Here is a 20,977-nt window from a genome sequence, read left to right on the forward strand (position 1 = left end):
ATCATTGCTCTATGGTCCAAGCTAGCTGTGCAAAACTGGAATCCCTCACTGATTTCTTAATTTCCCTCACTTCCCATATCCACCAGCGAGTTCTTTGGCTGTACTACCAAAATATAGCCTGAATACACCTGCTTCTGTTCATCTCACTGCTATTACCCTCTTCTAAACCATCATTGTTTCTTACTTGGGTATTCTAATAACTTTGTCTCCCTGCTTCCTCTCTGGTTCCCTATAGTTCATTCTCTTAATAACCAGGGTGGTCCTTTAAAGGGCATGTAACTCCTTTGCTCAAAACCTTGCATTGGTTTTCTTTTTACATTGAATAAAAGCTAGGTCCCATACCATGTTCTTACAGGGTCTTCTGTGATCTGGCCCCTCCTACCTCTCTCACTTCCTATTGTGCCAACTCCTGCATCAGATATGCCAAGCCCACTCCCATTGGAAGAGGTTTGTGCTTACTACTCCCTCTTCCTAGAATGCATCGCTAAGAGCTTACATAGCTGGCTCTTTCTTGTTACTTGGGTCTCAGCTGAAATGTCACCTCCTCAGAGAGGGTCCCTAACCAGCATCTAAACTAATGTCTTCCTTCCTTCCCCTCATGTCCACCACAGTATCCTCTCTGAATTTTCTCTACAACAGGTATTACTATCTTAAAAGTGTGGTTGTTTTCTTATTACCTGTCTCCTCTCACTAGAATGTCAGCTTCATGAGGGCAGAGGCTTTGTCTGTCAAGTTCATCTTTGGTATTTAATAATAATAATAAAGCTTTTAATATGTAAAGTGCCCGACACATAAAAGTGCTTATTAAATAATGGGTATAAAATAGCATGATAGACTTAAACTTCAGTGCATTGTCACATTATGTACTGTTGACTGACTTATTGATGTCTTCTAAGACCATGCAGTTATTATTGACCAAGTTGTTATTTTTTACAGAGTGTATAGTTTTAAGTACTTCCAGTTCCTTTATGCTCCCAAACTTACTTCAGTGTCATTAATAAGTAGCTATTACTTTTGGGTATTTTAAATATCTCACTTTGGAAAGTGTACGTAAGATTTCTGAGACATTAAAATGTACATTTTAGAATAAAATATGGTTTTAAGAAAAAGTAATCTCTAGACATGTAGGTCCAAACAAATTGAGCTTATTATTAAAAGGAAGAATAGTGTCCACTCTTAACTTCTCTTGTGGGAAGTAAAGTGACATTCTTTTGGATTTGGAAAAATTAACCTTTAAAAATGAGCTGTTGTATCATACCCAAGAGAAGAAACCAGGTCTAGGACAGTGTTGGTATTCAGTATATGAGTACGGTTACAAAAAGTTATTGCCAATTTAATGGGAAGTATTTCCTCTAAAGTTATTTTGCCCTCCAGTCACTGTAAGGTCACATTTTTTTTAGTAGAAACTTTTTTATGCAAAGGGATTGCATCAGTTAATTGAAAATGTCAGTTAAAGTGGGCAATCATTAAAAGATACACATACCTTATTTTAAGTCAAAGCACATAACTGTACATGCATTCATCAGTCATTTGGCATTGAGACAAGGCTTTTTGAATGAGTCTACTTTATAATTTTCCTTACATAAATCATAACCAGGATATATATTTCCAGTATCTTTAAGGTAGAGCAAGAACTGACACTTGTAAAGTATCAAGTCCTTCCACTTAGGGTTTTTCCTCAATTTTTACGTTTTCTTACCCATGCCTAATTCCATAGCAGTTTTAATGATTCACACTTACCTGGTCATCCTAAAGTATTCACTTAGTTTTTAATGGAATCAATCACTCTTTTTGTACTCTCATTTCATGAGTTTCCATAATATTTAATTATATCACATGAATAGATTGACAAATACAAATGTTATAAACAGGTTTGGGATTAAGTACAGCTGACTCTTTACAAGCATACAGCTTACATGGAAGGGGCAGAAGTGTGGAGACATATTAAGAGAGTAGCCAGTTAGAAGAGTGCTATGCCTATCAATTGTAGAGCTTGATAGAGGGAACAGAGAGCATGAATTAATCACATTTGTCACTTAAGTGAGGTTATTTAAGAGTATTTCTATTGTATTGTACATTTTTCTTTCTTTAAAAAAAAAATCTCTAGATTTGATCCATATGGAAAGAATAAGTTCTCCACTTGCAGAATTTGTAAAAGTTCTGTGCACCAGCCAGGTTCTCATTACTGCCAGGGCTGTGCCTACAAAAAGGGTAAGTTTCCTTTAATACCATTTTTGAATTCATATCAAACCTACTTCTTTTGATACTGATTTGGATAACACAGTAAAGGAGTAGCCCTTCATAAATTAGTCAAATGGTCTTTTTTCTAAGGCAAAATAAACTTAGAACTTGTCATAGTTAAAAGCATATATTTTCTTTTTTTCTTTTCTGATGCTGTTAAATTATGTTTTAAGCTTCAGGAGTGACTTAAATAAACCAAATAGTTTGTATTGGTTAGCTATTTGATTAGTATTATTAGTTGTTATTAACATTTGATTACTTACATGAGTTTTTTGTTTGTTTGTTTTAGGCATCTGCTCTATGTGTGGAAAAAAGGTTTTGGATACCAAAAACTACAAGCAAACATCTGTCTAGATGTACTGAAGTTTCTGGCTTTCCGTATGATTTTACTTTTTGCTTGAATTTTCAAGGCATAATATAGATGTTCAAGTTACAAAATAACATGTCTTAAGACAAGTTTAAACCAGGGAAGTAGATTGGTATTCATTTTTTTGCTCTCAAGAAGTTCTGAACAGCAGCAGTGTAACTAGATTTCTGCCTTAAGTTTTTATTTTCCTTACAAACATCTTATTGAACTGGAATAAGTGACAAATTTAACGAAAAAATATTTTCCCAGTTCTGTATGCACTTTTTATTTATCATTACTCATGTAATTTTTATTATCCTTTCCCTCTACTTTATAGATATTGCAAAAGTGTGAGAAGGAGGTTATTGATATTTGGCTTTGAACTTGGCATCCAGATTTGGAATTCTTCCCTCATTCCCTTTTGGTTGCATAGTTCTTAGGATCAGCAGTACCTTAATTAATTGCAGCTTCATAAGGCATTTAAATATCTGAGATCATTATTGCTAAATAGTTCCTTAAGTAATTAGCCCAGGCCCAAATCAAACAAAAGTTGTATTTATGTTATTTTTTATTTGTTCTTGAAGCCAGAGTGCCAATACCTTTCATATGAGAATGGGAACGCAAAGAACACCCCACATAAATCCAAATGAATACACTGGTTTTCAGAAAAACACATATTACACATATTACCTTGAATTCAGACCATCATGAAAGCCAGGAGAACAGTGTGCATCCATGATGATGTATAACGAATGAATCACCATTCCTTGGGAAAGCGCTTTGAAGCAGAAACCTAACTCTTTTTAACCTCCTCCTCTTCTCCTTCCCCCACCAAAAATAAATAGACTAAGCAAACATTTTGACTCTTTTTTTAAATATATATATAACATAGACTGCTGAAAGACTACTTTGAGGTTTCTTTTTTTTTTTTTAATTGAAGTAAAGTTGATTTACAACTTTGTGTTAATTTCTGCTGTACAACAAAGTGATTCAGTTATATATATATATACCTTCTTTTTAAAATTCTTTTCCTTTATGGTTTATCACAAGATATTGAATACAGTTCCCTGTGCTATGCAGTAGGACCTTGTTGTTTATCCATTCTATATGTAATGGTTTGCATCTGCTAACCCCAAAATCCCAATCCATCTCCCTCCCCACCCCGCCCACATTGTTTCTGTTTCTTAGATAGGCTCATTTGTGTCATATTTTAGATTCTACATATGAGTGATATATGGTATTTGTCTTTCTCTTTCTGGTTTATTTCTCTTAGTATGATAATCTCTAAGTCCATCCATGTTGCTGCAAATGGCATTATTTCATTCTTTTTTATGGCTGAGTAATATTCCATTGTATATATGTACCACATCTTTTTTATCCATTCATCTGTCAATGGACATTTAAGTTGTTTCCATGTCTTGGCTATAGTGAATAGTGCTGCTATGAACATAGGGGTGCATGTATCTTTTTGAATTGTAGTTTTGTCTGGATATATGCCCAGGAGTGGAATTGCTAGATCATATAGTAGTTCAATTTTTAGTTTTTTGAGGAGCCTTTATATTGTTTTCCATAGTGGCTGCACCAACTTACATTCCCACCAACAGTGTAGGAGGGTTCCCTTTTCTCCACATTCTCTCCAGCATTTGTTATTTGTAGACTTTTTAATGATGGCCATTCTGACCGGTGTGAGGTGGTACTTCATCATAGTTTTGATTTGCATTTCTCTAATAATTAGTGATGTTGAGCACCTTTTCTTGTGGCTGTTGGCCATCTGTATGTCTTCTTTGGAGAAATGTCTAATTAGGGTTTCTGCCCATTTTTTGATTGGGTTGTTTGTTTTTTTGTTGTTGAGTTATATAAGCTGTTTGTATGTTTTGGAAATTAAGCCCTTGTTGGTCACGTCATTTGTAAGTATTCTCTCCCAGTCTGTAGGTTGTCCTTTTAATTTTGTTTATGGTTTCCTTTGTTGTACAAAAGCTTGTAAGTTTGATTAGGTACCATTTGTTTATTTTTGCTTTTATTTCTATTGTTTTGGGAGACTGACCTAAGAAAACATTGGTACGATTTATGTCAGAGAATGTTTTGCCTATGTTCTCTTCTAGGAGTTTTATAGTATCATGTCTTATATTTAAGTGTTTAAGCCATTTTGAGTTTATTTTTGTGTATGATGAGAGGGTGTGTTCTAACTTCATTGATTTACATGTGGCTGTCCAACTTTCCCAACACCACTTGCTGAAGAGACCGTCTTTTTTCCATTGTATATTCTTGCCTCCTTTGTTGAAGATTAATTGATCATAGGTGTGTGGGTTTATTTCTGGGCTCTCTATTCACTTTGAGGTTTCAGACAAAGATTTTTCTTATGCTGCCGTCAGAGGTACAGGACTTCTGCTTTTGAAACCTGCAGCTTACTGTGGAACACCAAAAAAGTATTCCTCATTGCCAAGTGCAGTATAAATACATAACACTATAAAATGGAAGAATAGATAACATGATGATATATATGGTATAGATATCACATTTTTATTTGTTTTAAAATACTATGGAAAGTATTTAAAGTTTTAACTGTTTAATTTATCTATAAGGTTTTTTTCCCTAGGATATATTCTTATTCTTACCCAGAAAGATCATAAGGATAATGCAAAATATAATAAATAACAACAGCTCTGAGGGCAAGAAGTATCTTCTCATGCTTTAATTGGGGATTTTAAACTAAAATCAATACAAGGGACCCATAAAAGGACCTGGTTAAGAGAGTGACCCAGATCCATCAACATCTGGGTTGGTCAACTTTGGGAAACTGTATTTCTCATGTATCAACTGGGATCTGGACTTCCCCAACTCATATTTCATATTCATGCCTTGACTAGCCTTCTTCTGTAAATGATCCAACAGCCAGACTGATGTTCTCCTATGAAGATATTTGTCAGTATTATACCTCAGAATAGTTTAAGTATTATAAACCTTCATATTGTTGAAATAACAATATGACTCCCATAAATTGAATAGGAGAAGTTATTAAATGAGGAAGAAATTCCCAAAATAAAACATGAACATAAGGTAGTTTTTAAAAAGAAGACATAAAAACAGAAACGATAACGTTAAGATGACAGGATTAAGATCAAACATAGCTTTTATTAGAGTAAATAGCATGTTTTTAAAAAAATTTCAGGTTGTATTTAATGTGTGTATATGTCAGAAACAACTTAAATTCCAACAAGAACACTTCTTAAGTTCATTCATTCATTAAAATATGCAGCCATCAAAATGGTACAGGAATTACATATATGTGCAGAAGTTTATGTATACAGATAGAAGACATCTGAAAGCTGCTAGTACTGTTTTTCTCTTTGGGGTGGAACTAAGGGTTGAGAAAAGAAAGACAACCCTTTACAGCCTCATGCCAACTACCTAATACTTTTTAGCTTCTAGTTCCCTTACCTGGGGGAGCAGGAGAGTACTAATAATTTTAGTATCTTAGAAATACATATTTACATGCATAGATATGTATATATATTTTTTGAGAATTTCAAGCAGAAGAAATATATACATTGTTCTGCATTTCAACTTCTTAATGTTTCTCCTATTTACTTTACCATTTTGTCTCTATCTCTTGTTACATGTTTTTTTTCTTGATCACATGATGAATACACTGCAGACATCATACCCTTTAATACTACGTATATATACTTCATAAGAACAAACATACTAAGTTTGGTTATCAAATTCAGGAATTTAACATTGATATAATACTTTCTTCTAATCTACAGTCCCTATTCCAATTTCATTTGCTGTTCCATTGGTAATTTTTGTTTTCAGCTACAGGATGTAGTCCAGGATCATATGTTTGATTATCATGACTCTAATCTGGACCAGTTCTTCAGCCTTTTTTTGTCTTTTATAGTATTGATTTATTTGAAGAATACAGGACAGTGAAAGTATAGATTATCCTTCTTTTTGGGTTTTTCTGATTCTTCCTTATGGTTAGATTCAGGTTATGCAATATGGGCTGAAATACTATGAGTGATATGTCCTCCCAGGGTCACATCCAGACTCCCACAATGTCCCATTGCCTATTATTGGTGATGTTAATTTGATCACTTGGGTAAGATGTTGTCCAGTTTCTCCACTGTATAGTTCCCATTTTTTTCTTTTGTGATTAGATAATTTGTGAGGAGAAAGTTTGAGACCAGGTTGATTGATATTCTGTTCCTCATCAAACCTTCCCCTCCTAGATTTAGCATCTTTTGATAATTCTTGTCTGAATAAATTTTTACTGTGCTGTTTAAAAAGTTGTGATTTTTCTAACTACATTATTCTTTCTGTATTAATTAATTGTCATTCTACTCTAAGGAAAAGGTTTCCCTTTATCTATTTATCATGAGTATAGAATAAATGCTTTTTTTTGTTTTGTTTTTTGTTTTTCATTGAAGTTTTATTTTAAAGTTAATGGGTTATTTATTTATTTTTGGCTGTGTTGGGTCTTCGTTTCTGTGCAAGGGCTTTCTCTAGTTGCGGCGAGCGGGGGCCACTCTTCATCGTGGTGCACGGGCCTCTCACTATCGTGGCCTCTCTTGTTGTGGAGCACAGGCTCCAGAAGCGCAGGCTCAGTAGTTGTGGCTCACAGGCCCAGTTGCTCCGTGGCATGTGGGATCCTCCCATACCAGGGCTCGAACCCATGTCCCCTGCATTAGCAGGCAGATTCTCAACCACTGCGCCACCAGGGAAGCCCCAAATGCTTTTTTTCTGACCACTTGAGTGTGAGTTACAGATAATTCCTCTTTACCCCAAATATTTAAGTGTGTATTTTCTAAGAACAGGGATATTTTCTTCCATAACCACAGCACAATTATCAAAATCAGAAAATTAGCATTAATATAATATTAATATAATACATTATCTAATATTTTCCATATTTCACTAGTCGTTCCTGTAGTGGACTTTGTTGGGGGGAAAAAATAGTCCAGGATCCAATCCAGAATAACACATTACATTTAGTTGTCAAGTCTCTAGTCTCCTTCAGTCTGGAACAGTTCTTCAACCTGTCTTTCAAAAATGTCAAGGTCATGAAAAACATATACCAGTTATTTTATAGTGTCTCTTAATTTGACATTTTCTGATGTTTGTTTATGATTAGATTGAACTTATGCATATTTGACAGGAATATCATAGAAGTGATGCTGTGTCCTTTTCAGTGCATCATATCCTGATATCAGTTGTCCCATCACAGGCTGTTAATTTTGATCACTTGTTTTAGGTGGTATCTGCTAGATTTTTCCACTGTAAAGATTCTTAATTTTTTCTTTTAAACTAACAAGCGTTTTGTGGGGAGATACTTAGAGACTGTAAATATTCTGTTTCTCAGCAAATTTTCATACACTAAGTTTAACATCCAGTGATGTTTCTTGGCTGAATTAATTGCTACTCTGATGGCTGCCAAATTGTGGCTTTCCAATTCTGTCACTCCTTCTACATTTACTGGTTGGCATTCTACTGTAAGGAAAAGACTTCTCTTTCTCACTTATATTAGTATGAACTCATAAATTCCTATCTTATTCAGTCTGTTACTCTCATTTGCTTTAATGTCAAATTGCCCCATATTTGGCCAGTGGGAGACCTTTTAGGCTGGCTTCTGGGTCTTTTTGACATGTTTTTATCATTCTTTGAGAAATTTCTTACTTTTCAGCACAAAATGTTCCAAGTTTATCTTGTTTTTTTCCCTCCACCCTATGCCTGGAATCAGCTATTTCTTCAAAGATCCTTAGTTTCTTTTAGTAGAGAATGGTGTTTAGAAACTAAGGTCTGGGCCTGCTGGGTGTCATTGTTTCTAGGCCCCTTCAACAGAAAGAACTAGGAAACATATAGTAAAAATCACCAGTTTTTCTGATATCTCTATTTCCAATCCAACCCCACAGGGTTCTTCCTTGTCTTTACCCATTCCATATTTGTATCTTCTTCCACAGTGAGAACCCGGGCCTCCAGCATCATTATTTGCAGAACTCTGATTTTATTTTATTTTATTTTTTTACTTTTGGTTGCACCACGTGGCATGCGTCCTCTTAGTTCCTGGACCAGGGATCGAACCCAAGCCCCCTGCAGTGGAAGCGTGGAGTCTTTAACCACTGGACCGCCAGGGAGGTCCCCAGAACTCTGTATTTTTTAATACTGGTCATGTGTTTTGTAATTAAAAATAGTTTTAAGTTTTAAAAAAATCTAAGTAAGCAAGCAGGAGAATTATACATGTGAATGTCATTCATTAGTCTGTTACTACAGAAAAAAAGTTGGGGAACTTTTGTGCGTGTGCTGCCTCCCAGATAAATTTGGTAAGTGAATAAATGTTAGTAAATACTTGTTTCGAATCAGCTAACATTTATTGGATCTATACTACATTCACATCCCTAATCAGACTACTGTTATTGGTTCCAAGTTTTTTGCTCATAAGCAAGAACTTGATAAACAACCCATCAAATTAATGTAAAATTGTAAAAGTAAGGGGTGATGATAGGCACAAAGGAAATATATTGAAAGAATATAAAGAGAGAGACTGGTTCAAAAACAACAATTCTAGCAGAAAAAAAAAAAAAGAATAGGAACTAGACTAAGGTGATACTAGGAGAATCGAAATGAAGGGACAGATTTGAAAGACCTGATAAAAGATTCAACAGCCTTGTTGACTAAATGAGGAAATCAGAAGTTGAGTCATACTGGGTCTCATTTAGATGTTGTAATAGTATTGGTTCTCCACCAGAGGGCAATGGCGTTTTTTCTTGGTTTGTAATTTTCCATCATGCTAAAAGATTTGCAGTTTTAGCAACTTAAAGATCAAATAGATGGATGTAAATCTCCAACAACATTGTGAACAAGATATCCAGAGAAACTTAACCATACAATAAAAATCCTGGAAAATATTAACATATATACATATGCATATAAGTATATAAAATTTGTACATATGTATAATTTTAAAATATAGATTTGATTAAACTGGCGAGAAAGTGATGATGATCCTCAGAGGCCAGAAACAAAGAGAAAGTGCAAGTCCAAAGTGTAAACTAGCACCAAAACCAGTACTTGCCTTAAAGAATATCTTCCAATCTCGCAGTGCCTAAAGCCTACATCTTAAAGCATCACGTGCATGGAAGACAATGCCCTGGACTTGAGCAAGGTGGGAAAGTTAGATAAGAGACATGTGCATTAAGCATGGAGCCCTACAAGGCAACGATTTCAGTGGATATACTTTACAACCCCACTTATACACAAAAAGGCAGTGGGAATACGTTCTTATCATGGCCTTAGCCCTGGAGAGACCAGGGGAAGAAAATTAAAATCTCTCCAGAGACTTTAGCACAAAGATCCAGAGATAGAAAATACGAAGTAGAAATTGAGACATGAAAGGTAGAGGCAAAAGGTCTGACCTACATCCAAAACAGACATGTTTAAATTTTTTTCATAATAAATAGTTTTTTTAAGAACAGGAATGAAAGAGACATTTTTAGGCAAGCGAGTGTAAACCAACAGATCCTCAGTAGAGGACATTCCAAAAGGCATACTTCAGGAAGAAGAAAATGAGCTCAAAAATTAATGAAATGTAAGAAAGAATGATCAGTCCCAGAAAATGGTAAATATGCAGGTAACTATAGATAAACATTGATTATATAACATGATAATATCTAATTTGTGGAGTTAATAAGAACTAAAATACTAGGAAATGTTAAAATGTAGTTTAGTTGATCAGGTTAAGTACTCAAGAAGAAAAAGATATTGACAAACTTTCAACTTGGTCAAGTTAAAAAATACATGTTAAAATTTCTTAAATAACAAAGAATAAAATAAAGAGCATATTTTCCAAACCAGAGGTATTATATGGAATAAGGGAAAATATATTAATCCAAAAGAAGTCAAAAAAGGAGGGGGGGAAGACATTTAGAGAATAGAAGGGACAAAGTAAGATGAAGGCAATAAATTCAAATATATCTCTAATCACAACTGATGTGAATATACTAAATTTTCCAGTTAAACAAATATTGTCACTTTTTTTTTAAAGTTCCAGCAGAATGCTTAAGTGTGTTTATAGTAAAAGGATGGGAAAGTATATCAGGCAGACACTAACTAAAAGAAAACTGGCGTGGCTATATTAATGTAGAAAAAGTAAGTCTTAAGGCAAAAAGCATTACTAGAGGGAAAAAAGACCATTACATACTGATAAAAGGTTTAAGTTTCCAAGAAGATAAAAACAATTCTAAGCTATATACTGCTAATGATATAGCTTCAAAATATATAAAGCAAAAATTGACAAAAGTGTTATAGTGAAAGATTTTACATACTTCTCGCACTAATTGATGAAACAAGCAGACAAGCCTCTTAGATAGCCTCATCCACCAGAGGGCAGACAGCAGAAGCAAGAAGAACTACAATCCTGCAGCCTTTGGAACAAAAACCACATTCACAGAAAGATAGACAAGATGAAAAGGCAGAGGGCTATGTACCAGATGAAGGAACAAGATAAAACCCCAGAAAAACAACTAAATGAAGTGGAGATAGGCAACCTTCCAGAAAAAGAATTCAGAATAATGATAGTGAAGATGATCCAGGACCTCGGAAAAAGAATGGAGGCAAAGATCGAGAAGATGCAAGAAATGTTTAACAAAGACCTAGAAGAATTAAAGGACAAACAAACAGAGATGAAGAATACAATAACTGAAATGAAAACTACACTGGAAGGAATCAATAGCAGAATAACTGAAGCAGAAGAATGGATAAGTGACCTGGAAAATAGAATGGTGGAATTCACTGCTGCAGAACAGAATAAAGAAAAAAAAATGAAAAGAAATGAAGACAGCCTAAGAGACCTCTGGGACAACATTAAACGCAACAACATTCGCATTATAGGGGTCCCAGAAGGAGGAGAGAGAGAGAAAGGACCTGAGAAAATATTTGAAGAGATTATAGTCGAAAACTTCCCTAACATGGGAAAGAAAATAGCCACCCAAGTCCAGGAAGCGCAGAGAGTCCCATGCAGGATAAACCCAAGGAGAAACACGCTGAGACACATAGTAATCAAATTGGCAAAAATTAAAGACAAAGAAAAATTATGTAAAGCAGCAAGGGAAAAATGACAAATAACATACAAGGGAACTCCCATAAGGTTAACAGCTGATTTCTCAGCAGAAACTCTACAAGCCAGAAGGGAGTGGCATGATATACTTAAAGTGATGAAAGGGGAGAACCTACAACCAAGATTACTCTACCCGGCAAGGATCTCATTCAGATTCGATGGAGAAATCAAAAGCTTTACAGACAAGCAAAAGCTAAAAGAATTCAGCACCACCAAACCAGCTCTACAACAAATGCTAAAGGAACTTCTCTAAGTGGGAAACACGAGAAGAAAAGGACCTACAAAAACAAACCCAAAACAATTAAGAAAATGGTCATAGGACCATACATATCGATAATTACCTTAAATGTGAATGGATTAAATGCTCCCACCAAAAGACACAGGCTTGCTGAATGGATACAAAAACAAGACCCATATATATGCTGTCTACAAGAGACCCACTTCAGACTTAGGGACACATACAGACTGAAAGTGAGGGGATGGAAAAAGATATTCCATGCAAATGGAAATCAAAAGAAAGCTGGAGTAGCAATACTCATATCAGATAAAATAGACTTGAAAATAAAGAATGTTACAAGAGACAAGGAAGGACACTACATAATGATCAAGGGATCAATCCAAGAAGAAGATATAACAATTATATATGCACCCAACATAGGAGCACCTCAATACATAAGGCAATTGCTAACAGCTGTAAAAGAGGAAATCGACAGTAACACAATAATAGTGGGGGACTTTAACACCTCACACCAATGGATAGATCATCCAAAATGAAAATAAATAAGGAAACAGAAACTTTAAATGACACAATAGACCAGATAGATTTAATTGATTTTTATAGGACATTCCATCCAAAAACAGCAGATTACACTTTCTTCTCAAGTGCGCATGGAACATTCTCCAGGATAGATCACACCTTGGGTCACAAATCAAGCCTCAGTAAATTTAAGAAAATTGAAATCATATCAAGCATCTTTTCTTACCACAATGCTATGAGATTTGAAATCAATTACAGGGAAAAAAATGTAAAAAACACAAACACATGGAAGCTAAACAATACGTTGCTAAATAACAAAGAGATCACTGAAGAAATCAAAGAGGAAATCAGAAAATACCTAGAGACAAATGACAATGAAAACACGATGATCCAAAACCTATGGGATGCAGCAAAAGCAGTTTAAGAAGGAAGTTTATAGCTATACAAGCCTACCTCAAGAAACAAGAAAAATCTCAAATAATCTAACCTTACACCTAAAGGAACTAGAGAAAGAAGAACAAACAAAACCCAAAGTTAGTAGAAGGAAAGAAATCATAAAGGTCAGAGCAGAAATAAATGAAATAGAAACAAAGAAAACAATAACAAAGATCAATAACACTAAAAGCTGCTTCTTTGAGAAGATAAAATTGATAAACTATTAGCTAGACTCACCATGAAAAAGAGGGAGAGGACGCAAATCAATAAAATTAGAAATTAAAAAGGAGAAGTTACAACAGACTCCGCTGAAATACAAAGCATCCTAAGAGACTACTACAGGCAACTCTATGCCAATAAAATGGACAACCTGGAAGAAATGGACAAATTCTTAGACAGGTATAACCTTCCAAGACTGAACCAGGAAGAAATAGAAAGTATGAACAGACCAATCACAAGTAATGAAGTTAAAACTGTGATTAAAAATCTTCCAACAAACAAAAGTCCAGGACCAGATGGCTTCACAGGTGAATTCTCTCAAACATTTAGGGAAGAGCTAACACCCATCCTTCTCAAACTCTTCCAAAAAATTGCAGAGAAAGGAACACTCCCAAACTCATCCTGTGAGGCCACCATCACCCTGATACAAACACCAGACAAAGATACTACAAAAAAAGAAAATTACAGACCAATATCACTGATAAATATAGATGCAAAAATCCTCAACAAAATACTAGCAAACAGAATCCAACAACACATTAAAAGGATCATACACCATGATCAAGTGGGATTTATCCCAGGAATGCAAGGATTCTTCAATATATGCAAATCAATCAATGTGATACACCATAATAACAAATTGAAGAAGAAAAACCATATGATCATCTCAATGGATGCAGAAAAAGCTTTTGACAAAATTCAACACCCATTTATGATAAAAACTCTACAGAAAGTGGGCATAGAGGGAACCTACCTCAACATAATAAATGCCATATACGACAAACCCACAGTAAACATCATTCTCAATGGTGAAAAACTGAAAGCATTTCCTCTAAGATCAGGAACAAGACAAGGATGACCATTCTCACCACTATTATTCAACATAGTTTTGGAAGTCCTAGCCTCAGCAATCAGAGAAGAAAAAGAAATAAAAGGAATACAAATTGGAAAAGAAGAAGTAAAACTGTCACTGTTTGCAGATGACATGATACTATACATAGAGAATCCTAAAGATGCCACCAGAAAACTACTAGAGGTAATCAATGAATTTGGTAAAGTTGCAGGATACAAAATTAATGCACAGAAATCTCTTGCATTCCCATACACTAATGACAAAAAATCTGAAAGAGAAATTAAGGAAACACTCCCATTTACCACTGCAGCAAAAAGAATAAAATACCTAGGAATAAACCTACCTAGGGAGACAAAAGACCTGTATGCAGAAAACTATAAGACACTGATGAAAGAAATTAAAGATGATACCAACAGATGGAGAGATATACCATGTGCTTGGATTGGAAGAATCAATATTGTGAAAATGACTATACTACCCAAAGCAATCTACAGATTCAATGCAATCCCTATCAAATTACCAATGGCATTTTTTACAGAACTAGAACAAAAAATCTTAAAATTTGTATGGAGACACAAAAGACCCCGAATAGCCAAAGCGGTCTTGAGGGAAAAAAACGGAGCTGGAGGAATCAGACTCCCTGACTTCAGACTATACTACAAAGCTACAGTAATCGAGACAATATGGTACTGGCACAAAAACAGAAACATAGATCAATGGAACAAGATAGAAAGCCCAGAGGTAAACCCATGCACCTATGGTCAACTAATCTATGACAAAGGAGGCAAGGATATACAATGGAGAAAAGACAGCCTCTTCAATAAGTGGTGCTGGGAAAACTGGACAGCTACATTTAAAAGAATGAAATTAGAACACTCCCTAACACCATACACAAAAATAAACTCAAAATGGATTAGAGACCTAAGTGTAAGGCCAGACACCATAAACCTCTTAGAGGAAAACGTAGGAAGAACACTCTTTGACATAAATCACAGCAAGATCTTTTTTTATCCCCCTCCTAGAGTAATGGAAATTAAAAAAAAAAATAAACAAATGGGACCTAATGAAACTTCAAAGCTTTTGCACAGCAAAGGAAACCATAAACAAGACAAAAAGACAACCCTCAGAATGGGAGAAAATATTTGCAAACAAATCAACGGACAAAGGATTAATCTCCAAAATATATAAACAGCTCATGCAGCTCGATATTAAAAAAACAAACAACCCAATCCAAAAATGGGCAGAAGACCTGAATAGACATAGCTCCAAAGAAGACATACAGATGGCCAAGAAGCACATGAAAAGCTGCTCAACATCGTTATTAGAGAAATGCAAATCAAAACTACAATGAGGTATCACCTCACACCAGTTAGAATGGGCTTCATCAGAAAATCTACAAACAACAAATGCTGGAGAGGGTGTGGAGAAAAGGGAACCCTCTTGCCCTCTTGGTGGGAATGTAAACTGATACAGCCACTATGGAGAACAGTATGGAGGTTCCTTAAAAAACTAAAAATAGAATTACCATATGATCCAGCAATCCCACTACTGGGCATATACCCAGAGAAAGCCATCATTCAAAAAGACACATACACCCCAATGTTCATTGCAGCACTATTTACAATAGCCATGTCATGGAAGCAACCTAAATGCCCATCGACAGATGAATGGATAAAGAAGATGTGGTACATATATACAATGGAATATTACTCAGCCATAAAAAGGAACGAAATTGGGTCATTTGTTGAGACATGGATGGATTTAGAGACTGTCATACAGAGTGAAGTAAGTCAGAAAGAGAAAAACAAATATCGTATATTAACACATATATGTGGAACTTAGAAAAATGGTACAGATGAACCGGTTTGCAAGGCAGAAATTGAGATACAGATGTAGAGAACAAAGGTATGGACACCAAGGGGGGAAAGCCGTGGGGGGGTGGTGGTGGTGGTGTGATGAATTGGGCGATTGGGATTGACATGTATACACTGATGTGTATAAAATTGATGGCTAATAAGAACCTTCTGTATAAAAAATTAAAATTAAAATTAAAGAAAAAAATTTTTTAATTTAAAAGAATTTTTTAAAAAACAGCCAAAATATAAAACTTCAGTAAGATTTGAACAGTACAATTAACTAGCTTGACCTAATGGACACATAAAAGATCATCCCAATAACTGGATAATTTGCATTCTTAAGCATGCCAGGAACATTTACAAAAAAAAAATAATCATGTACTAAACCATAAGACAGGTCTCAACAATTTTCAGAAATTTGATATCAGTAAAACCAACCTTTAATCACAACACAATTAGGTTAGAAATCAACAGCAGAAAGATAATTTTTTAAAACTATACAGTCGGCCCTCTGTATCCTTGGGTGCTACATCCACGAATTCAACCAACCACAGGTTGAAAATATTCCCCAAAAAATTTTCCAGAAATGTCTAAAAAGCAAAACTTGCATTTGCCATGTGCTGGCAACTATTTAGATAGCATTTACATTGTCTTTTACAACTATTTACATAGCATTACATTATAGACATTATAAATAATCTAGAGATGATTTAAAGTTTACAGGAGAGATGTACATAGGTTATATGGAAATACTACACCATTTTATATAAGGGACTTGAACATCTGAGAATTGTTGTGTGTGTGGTGGGGGGGGTGGGTCCTGGAAACAGTTCCCTGCAGATATCAAAGGACGACTGTATTCGGAAATGTAAGACATACTTCTAAATAACTAATGAGTCTGAAAAATCATAGTGGAATTAGAATATACTTAAGATCAAATAATAATGAAAATAATTTATCAAAACTTGTGGGATACAGCTAAAGTGGAATTCAGAGGGAAATATATAACTTTAAATGCTTATATGGGAAAAGAAGAAAGTCTGACAATGAGCTAAGAATCGGACTGAAGTTAGAAGACAAATCCAAAGAAGGTAGGGAGAAGGAATTAATAAAAATAAGATCATAAATGTGATTCATTAATCACATGTAAAACAAAGATACAGTAGAAAAAACGGAGCTCAAAAAGCAAAAAGTTCATTCTTTGTAAAAACTAGTAAAATTCTAAAACCTATAGCAAGACTGATAAAGAAAAAAATCAGGAATAGTCAATTTTAAGAATAAACAATGGAACATAATTATAGATAAAGCAAAGCAAAAAAAAAGAATATTATGGATGCTTTTATGCCAGTATGAGTTGAAGAATATTAGATGAAATGGATATTTTCTTACAAAAATTAAAATGATTGACTCAAGAATAAACTAAAAAACCTGAAAGGTCCTATAATCACTAAAGAAATTTTATCAGGAGTCAAACATTAGAATGAGATGGTTTTACAGGTGAATTATACCAAAATTCAAATAACAAGTGATTCCAAACTTACACAGACTTTTTCAAACAAGAGAAAAAGTGGGAATACTCCTCAACTCACTTATAAGGCTAGTATAACCTTGTTACCCAAATCAAGCAAGTACTGTAAAGAAAAGAAAATTACAGAGCATTATCAGTCATGAGCATAGATGGAAAATATTAGGAAACTAATTCAGCAATGCATAACAGTTGATAATATTATTTTGTGACCAATACGAGTTTATCCCAGGAATGCAAGATTGGCCAACATTTTTAAAAATCTATTAATTCATTACTTACATTAACAAATTAATGAAAAAAACTATATGATTATTTTTTATAAAATCCAACAAACAATGAAAACGAGAATAGAAATTCCTTAACCTAGTAAAAGGTAACATCAAAAGCCCACAGCAAATATCCTATCAAGTATTAAATGCATTGCCTTTAAAATTAGTAACAAGAATGCCTACTCTTACCACTTCTATTCAACATTGTACTAGAGATTCTAGCAAGTGCAGTAAAACAAGACAAAGAAGAAAAAAGGTATAGAGATCAGAAGGAAAAAGCAAAACTAATTGTTTGCAGTATTCCAGTATTTTGTGGATCCCAAAAGAATCCACAGCAAATTATTAGGCTGAATAAACAGTTTATCCAATTTACCGCAAAGGAGATCAGTACACAAAAGTAGAATGCATTTAAGCATACCAGCAAAAACAAAATGTAATTTAAAAATATACTCTATATAATAGAAATCAAAAATATAAGAATAAATATAACAGAAGGTGTCCAAGTGCTTTTGGAGAAAGTTATAAAATTTGTTGAACAAGATAGAACTCAACAGGCTGATCATAAAATTTATATGGAAGAGCAAAGGGCCAAAAGACACTTTTAAAGAATAATAAGTTGGAGGGTCTTGATGTACCAAGCATCAAAGTTTTTCATAAAACTCAAGTATTAGGACAGTATTGTACCAGCACAAAGACAGAAACAGAGAGACCAGGAGTCGATGAATACGTATATGGGAAGGTGGTATATGATGCAAGTGGCATTGTAAATCAGTGGGGAAATTCTTCAGTAAATTCAGACTGGATCCCTGTACACAAAAGTCAAATCCAGGACTTAGATGTGAAAGGTAGTCCTGTTGTCCAATATCAGAAAACAGTTTTCTAGATTTTGTCTGGTTTCTTAACTGTTTAGAGCAGTAAGGTAAGTTTGGTTCCTGGCAGTCCATCATGGTCATAAGTGGAAGTCAAGTGTAGTTTTGTAGAGTTTTCCTCTTCCCACACAGTCTCTGTTTCCTCCACGTTGCTTTTATGTTTGTTTAGGGCTCTGTCTTCCTTGTTAGTTTTCTTCAAATGTCTGGCCTTTTTTTCTTTCTGCTTACTCTTAATAGTATGGGGAGACTATTGGAAACTCTGCTTGTGTTGGTAGACAAGTTGGCCATGAGTTTCATGTAAGGCAGAGGTTAATCAACAGTAACACTACTGATGTTTTGGATTGGATAATCCTTTGTTGTGGGAGGCTTTTCTTGTGCATTGTAGGATATTTAGCAGCATCCCTAGCCTCTACCCACTAGATGCCAGAACCCCTGACCCCACCAAGTTTTGTGAAAATAAAAAATGTCTCCAGACATTGCCATATGCATCTTAAGTTGAGAATCACTGATTTAGGGTGATTCTATCTAAACTGTTTGCAAAGGGACTGTTGAAGTCAGTATATTTAGATACTTCTTTTTGAGGTGGTCATATTCTCCACAGAATAGTCCTCCAATTTCTCTTGCCTAAGGATAAAGTGGAAGAAAGCAGGAAGCCTTAGTATTTGATATACAGCCATTCACTTATTTTTCCTGTTTTAAGTACTTCATACCGACCTTCAACTGTGCCTGGTTTTCCTCCATCCAGAAACCATCTGTTTACCCATCTCTGGAGCCTAAATCTCTAGACTTTGGCCACAGTGTGGGACGGGCAATCACCAGTGATGTGGAGTATGGGGAGGGGAGAAATCCAGGAAGCTACATGATCCTCAAACAGCCTTCATTCAACCAGTCTTCCTTATTTCAACACCCTGTTTCACCCCACTTCCAGAGGCACCATCAATCCTTGAGTCTTTTGAGGATTCTGGAGTGCATATAGAATTTATTTTTATTTTTACTTAATGTCAGTTTACAATTTGGTCTTTCAGGTTTGCCAAGTCCATTACTATTTGTCTGCTTTCTACCCTCCAAAATTTGGTTCCTTTGGTATCCTCTTTCACTCTCTTTATCCTTAGGATTTATGCCACCCCCTTAAGTGCCTTTACTGTATTTTTATGTGAGGAGATTGAGCAGGATAAAAATTAGATATGTTTCATTCCACTGTCTTTATCCAGAAGCTTCAATTCCATATACTTTTTTTTTTTTTTTAGTTTTATTTATTTATTTATTTATTTATTTATTTATGGCTGTGTTGGGTCTTTGTTTCTGTGCGAGGGCTTTCTCTAGTTGCGGCAAGTGGGGGCCACCCTTCATCGCTGTGCGCAGGCCTCTCCCTATCGCGGCCTCTCTTGTTGCGGAGCACAGCCTCCAGACGCGCAGGCTCAGTAATCGTGGCTCACGGGCCTAGCTGCTCCGCGGCATGTGGGATCTTCCCAGACCAGGGCTCGAACCCGTGTCCCCTGCATTGGCAGGCAGATTCTCAACCACTGCACCACCACGGAAGCCCTCCATATACTTTTGATAGTTGTCATGTTTCTAATTGTCACCAGACATTTACCCTTTGGAATGTAGGCCGTCAGGTGGAAGGGAACAGATACAGCCTTTATTTCCTTCCCCTCTTTCTACTTCTTATAGATAATATTATAATTGGGAGGTGGGAATGAAGAGAAAGATGTTAACAGAGGATATGGGAGATTAACTGGTTGAAACTGAAGTTCATGTTGAAGGGTTATGGGAGATATGAATACAATAAATAGATAAGGTGGGACCAGATTATGAAGCCTACAGTGCTGGTTTGAATATGTCATATTGGATCCAGGAGGCAGTAGAAAAGCATTATGGACTTTTCATCTAAGAAGAGATTTGATGAAAGTAGGTTTTATAAATATTAATCTTAAGAGCTCTGGTAACAGATGGACAAGAATAGGGAATGAGTAGAGGCAGAGGAGCTTTCCAGGAGACTGTGGCTGATATCTAGATAGGAGTGATAAACTAGGCCATAATGGGAGGGATGGGAATGGAAAGGACAGATTTAAAAGTCATTGACAAGGAAAATTTGATTGTATTTGTTACCTCCAACAGGTATAGAAGTTAAATAGATCACAGTTGAATGTACAGAATCTCATATTCATGGGTGGTAGATGTAAACACATTAAATAAAATGTTGGTGTGGCAGGAAATGTGCCTGGTAGAGCACTGCATGATTCAGTCATTGAGAAAAGGCCCAATCAAGACCCCTCAAGAAAAAAGAAAGGGAGGCTGTTGAGAATTCACAGAGGGGTCTCATTGGAATATAAACATTCCTGAAGAACAACCAGCCTTCTGGGACTGGAAAGAAACAGAAACACTTTCTCTGTTTTACTTCGGCTTTTTCCGTGAGCACATCTTGTACAAGGCCCCCAGACGGCTATTCTAATCCCTGAGGCCATGTGACCTGTCTGGCTACATCTCTACCA

At 35.4% G+C, this 20,977-nt stretch overlaps 1 protein-coding gene across 2 annotated transcripts in view; it reads left to right on the forward strand.

The window, feature by feature from the left end:
* Nucleotides 1-20,977, forward strand: part of CRIPT (CXXC repeat containing interactor of PDZ3 domain) — a 52,930-nt gene that overhangs the window by 4,039 nt on the left and 27,914 nt on the right. The window contains exons 4-5 of one of the 2 annotated variants that reach the window (XM_061211121.1): nucleotides 2,108-2,211; nucleotides 2,531-2,619. In XM_061211121.1, coding sequence (XP_061067104.1) covers nucleotides 2,108-2,211; nucleotides 2,531-2,595 — 169 coding nt within the window. In that variant the 3' untranslated portion in view covers nucleotides 2,596-2,619. Of the gene's footprint in view, nucleotides 1-2,107; nucleotides 2,212-2,530; nucleotides 3,443-20,977 lie in introns of those variants that run through there. The other variant, XM_061211120.1, reaches the window with a different exon arrangement.

Source organism: Eubalaena glacialis, chromosome 14 (assembly GCF_028564815.1).
Source record: "Eubalaena glacialis isolate mEubGla1 chromosome 14, mEubGla1.1.hap2.+ XY, whole genome shotgun sequence".
Classification (NCBI taxonomy): Eukaryota; Metazoa; Chordata; class Mammalia; order Artiodactyla; family Balaenidae; genus Eubalaena; species Eubalaena glacialis.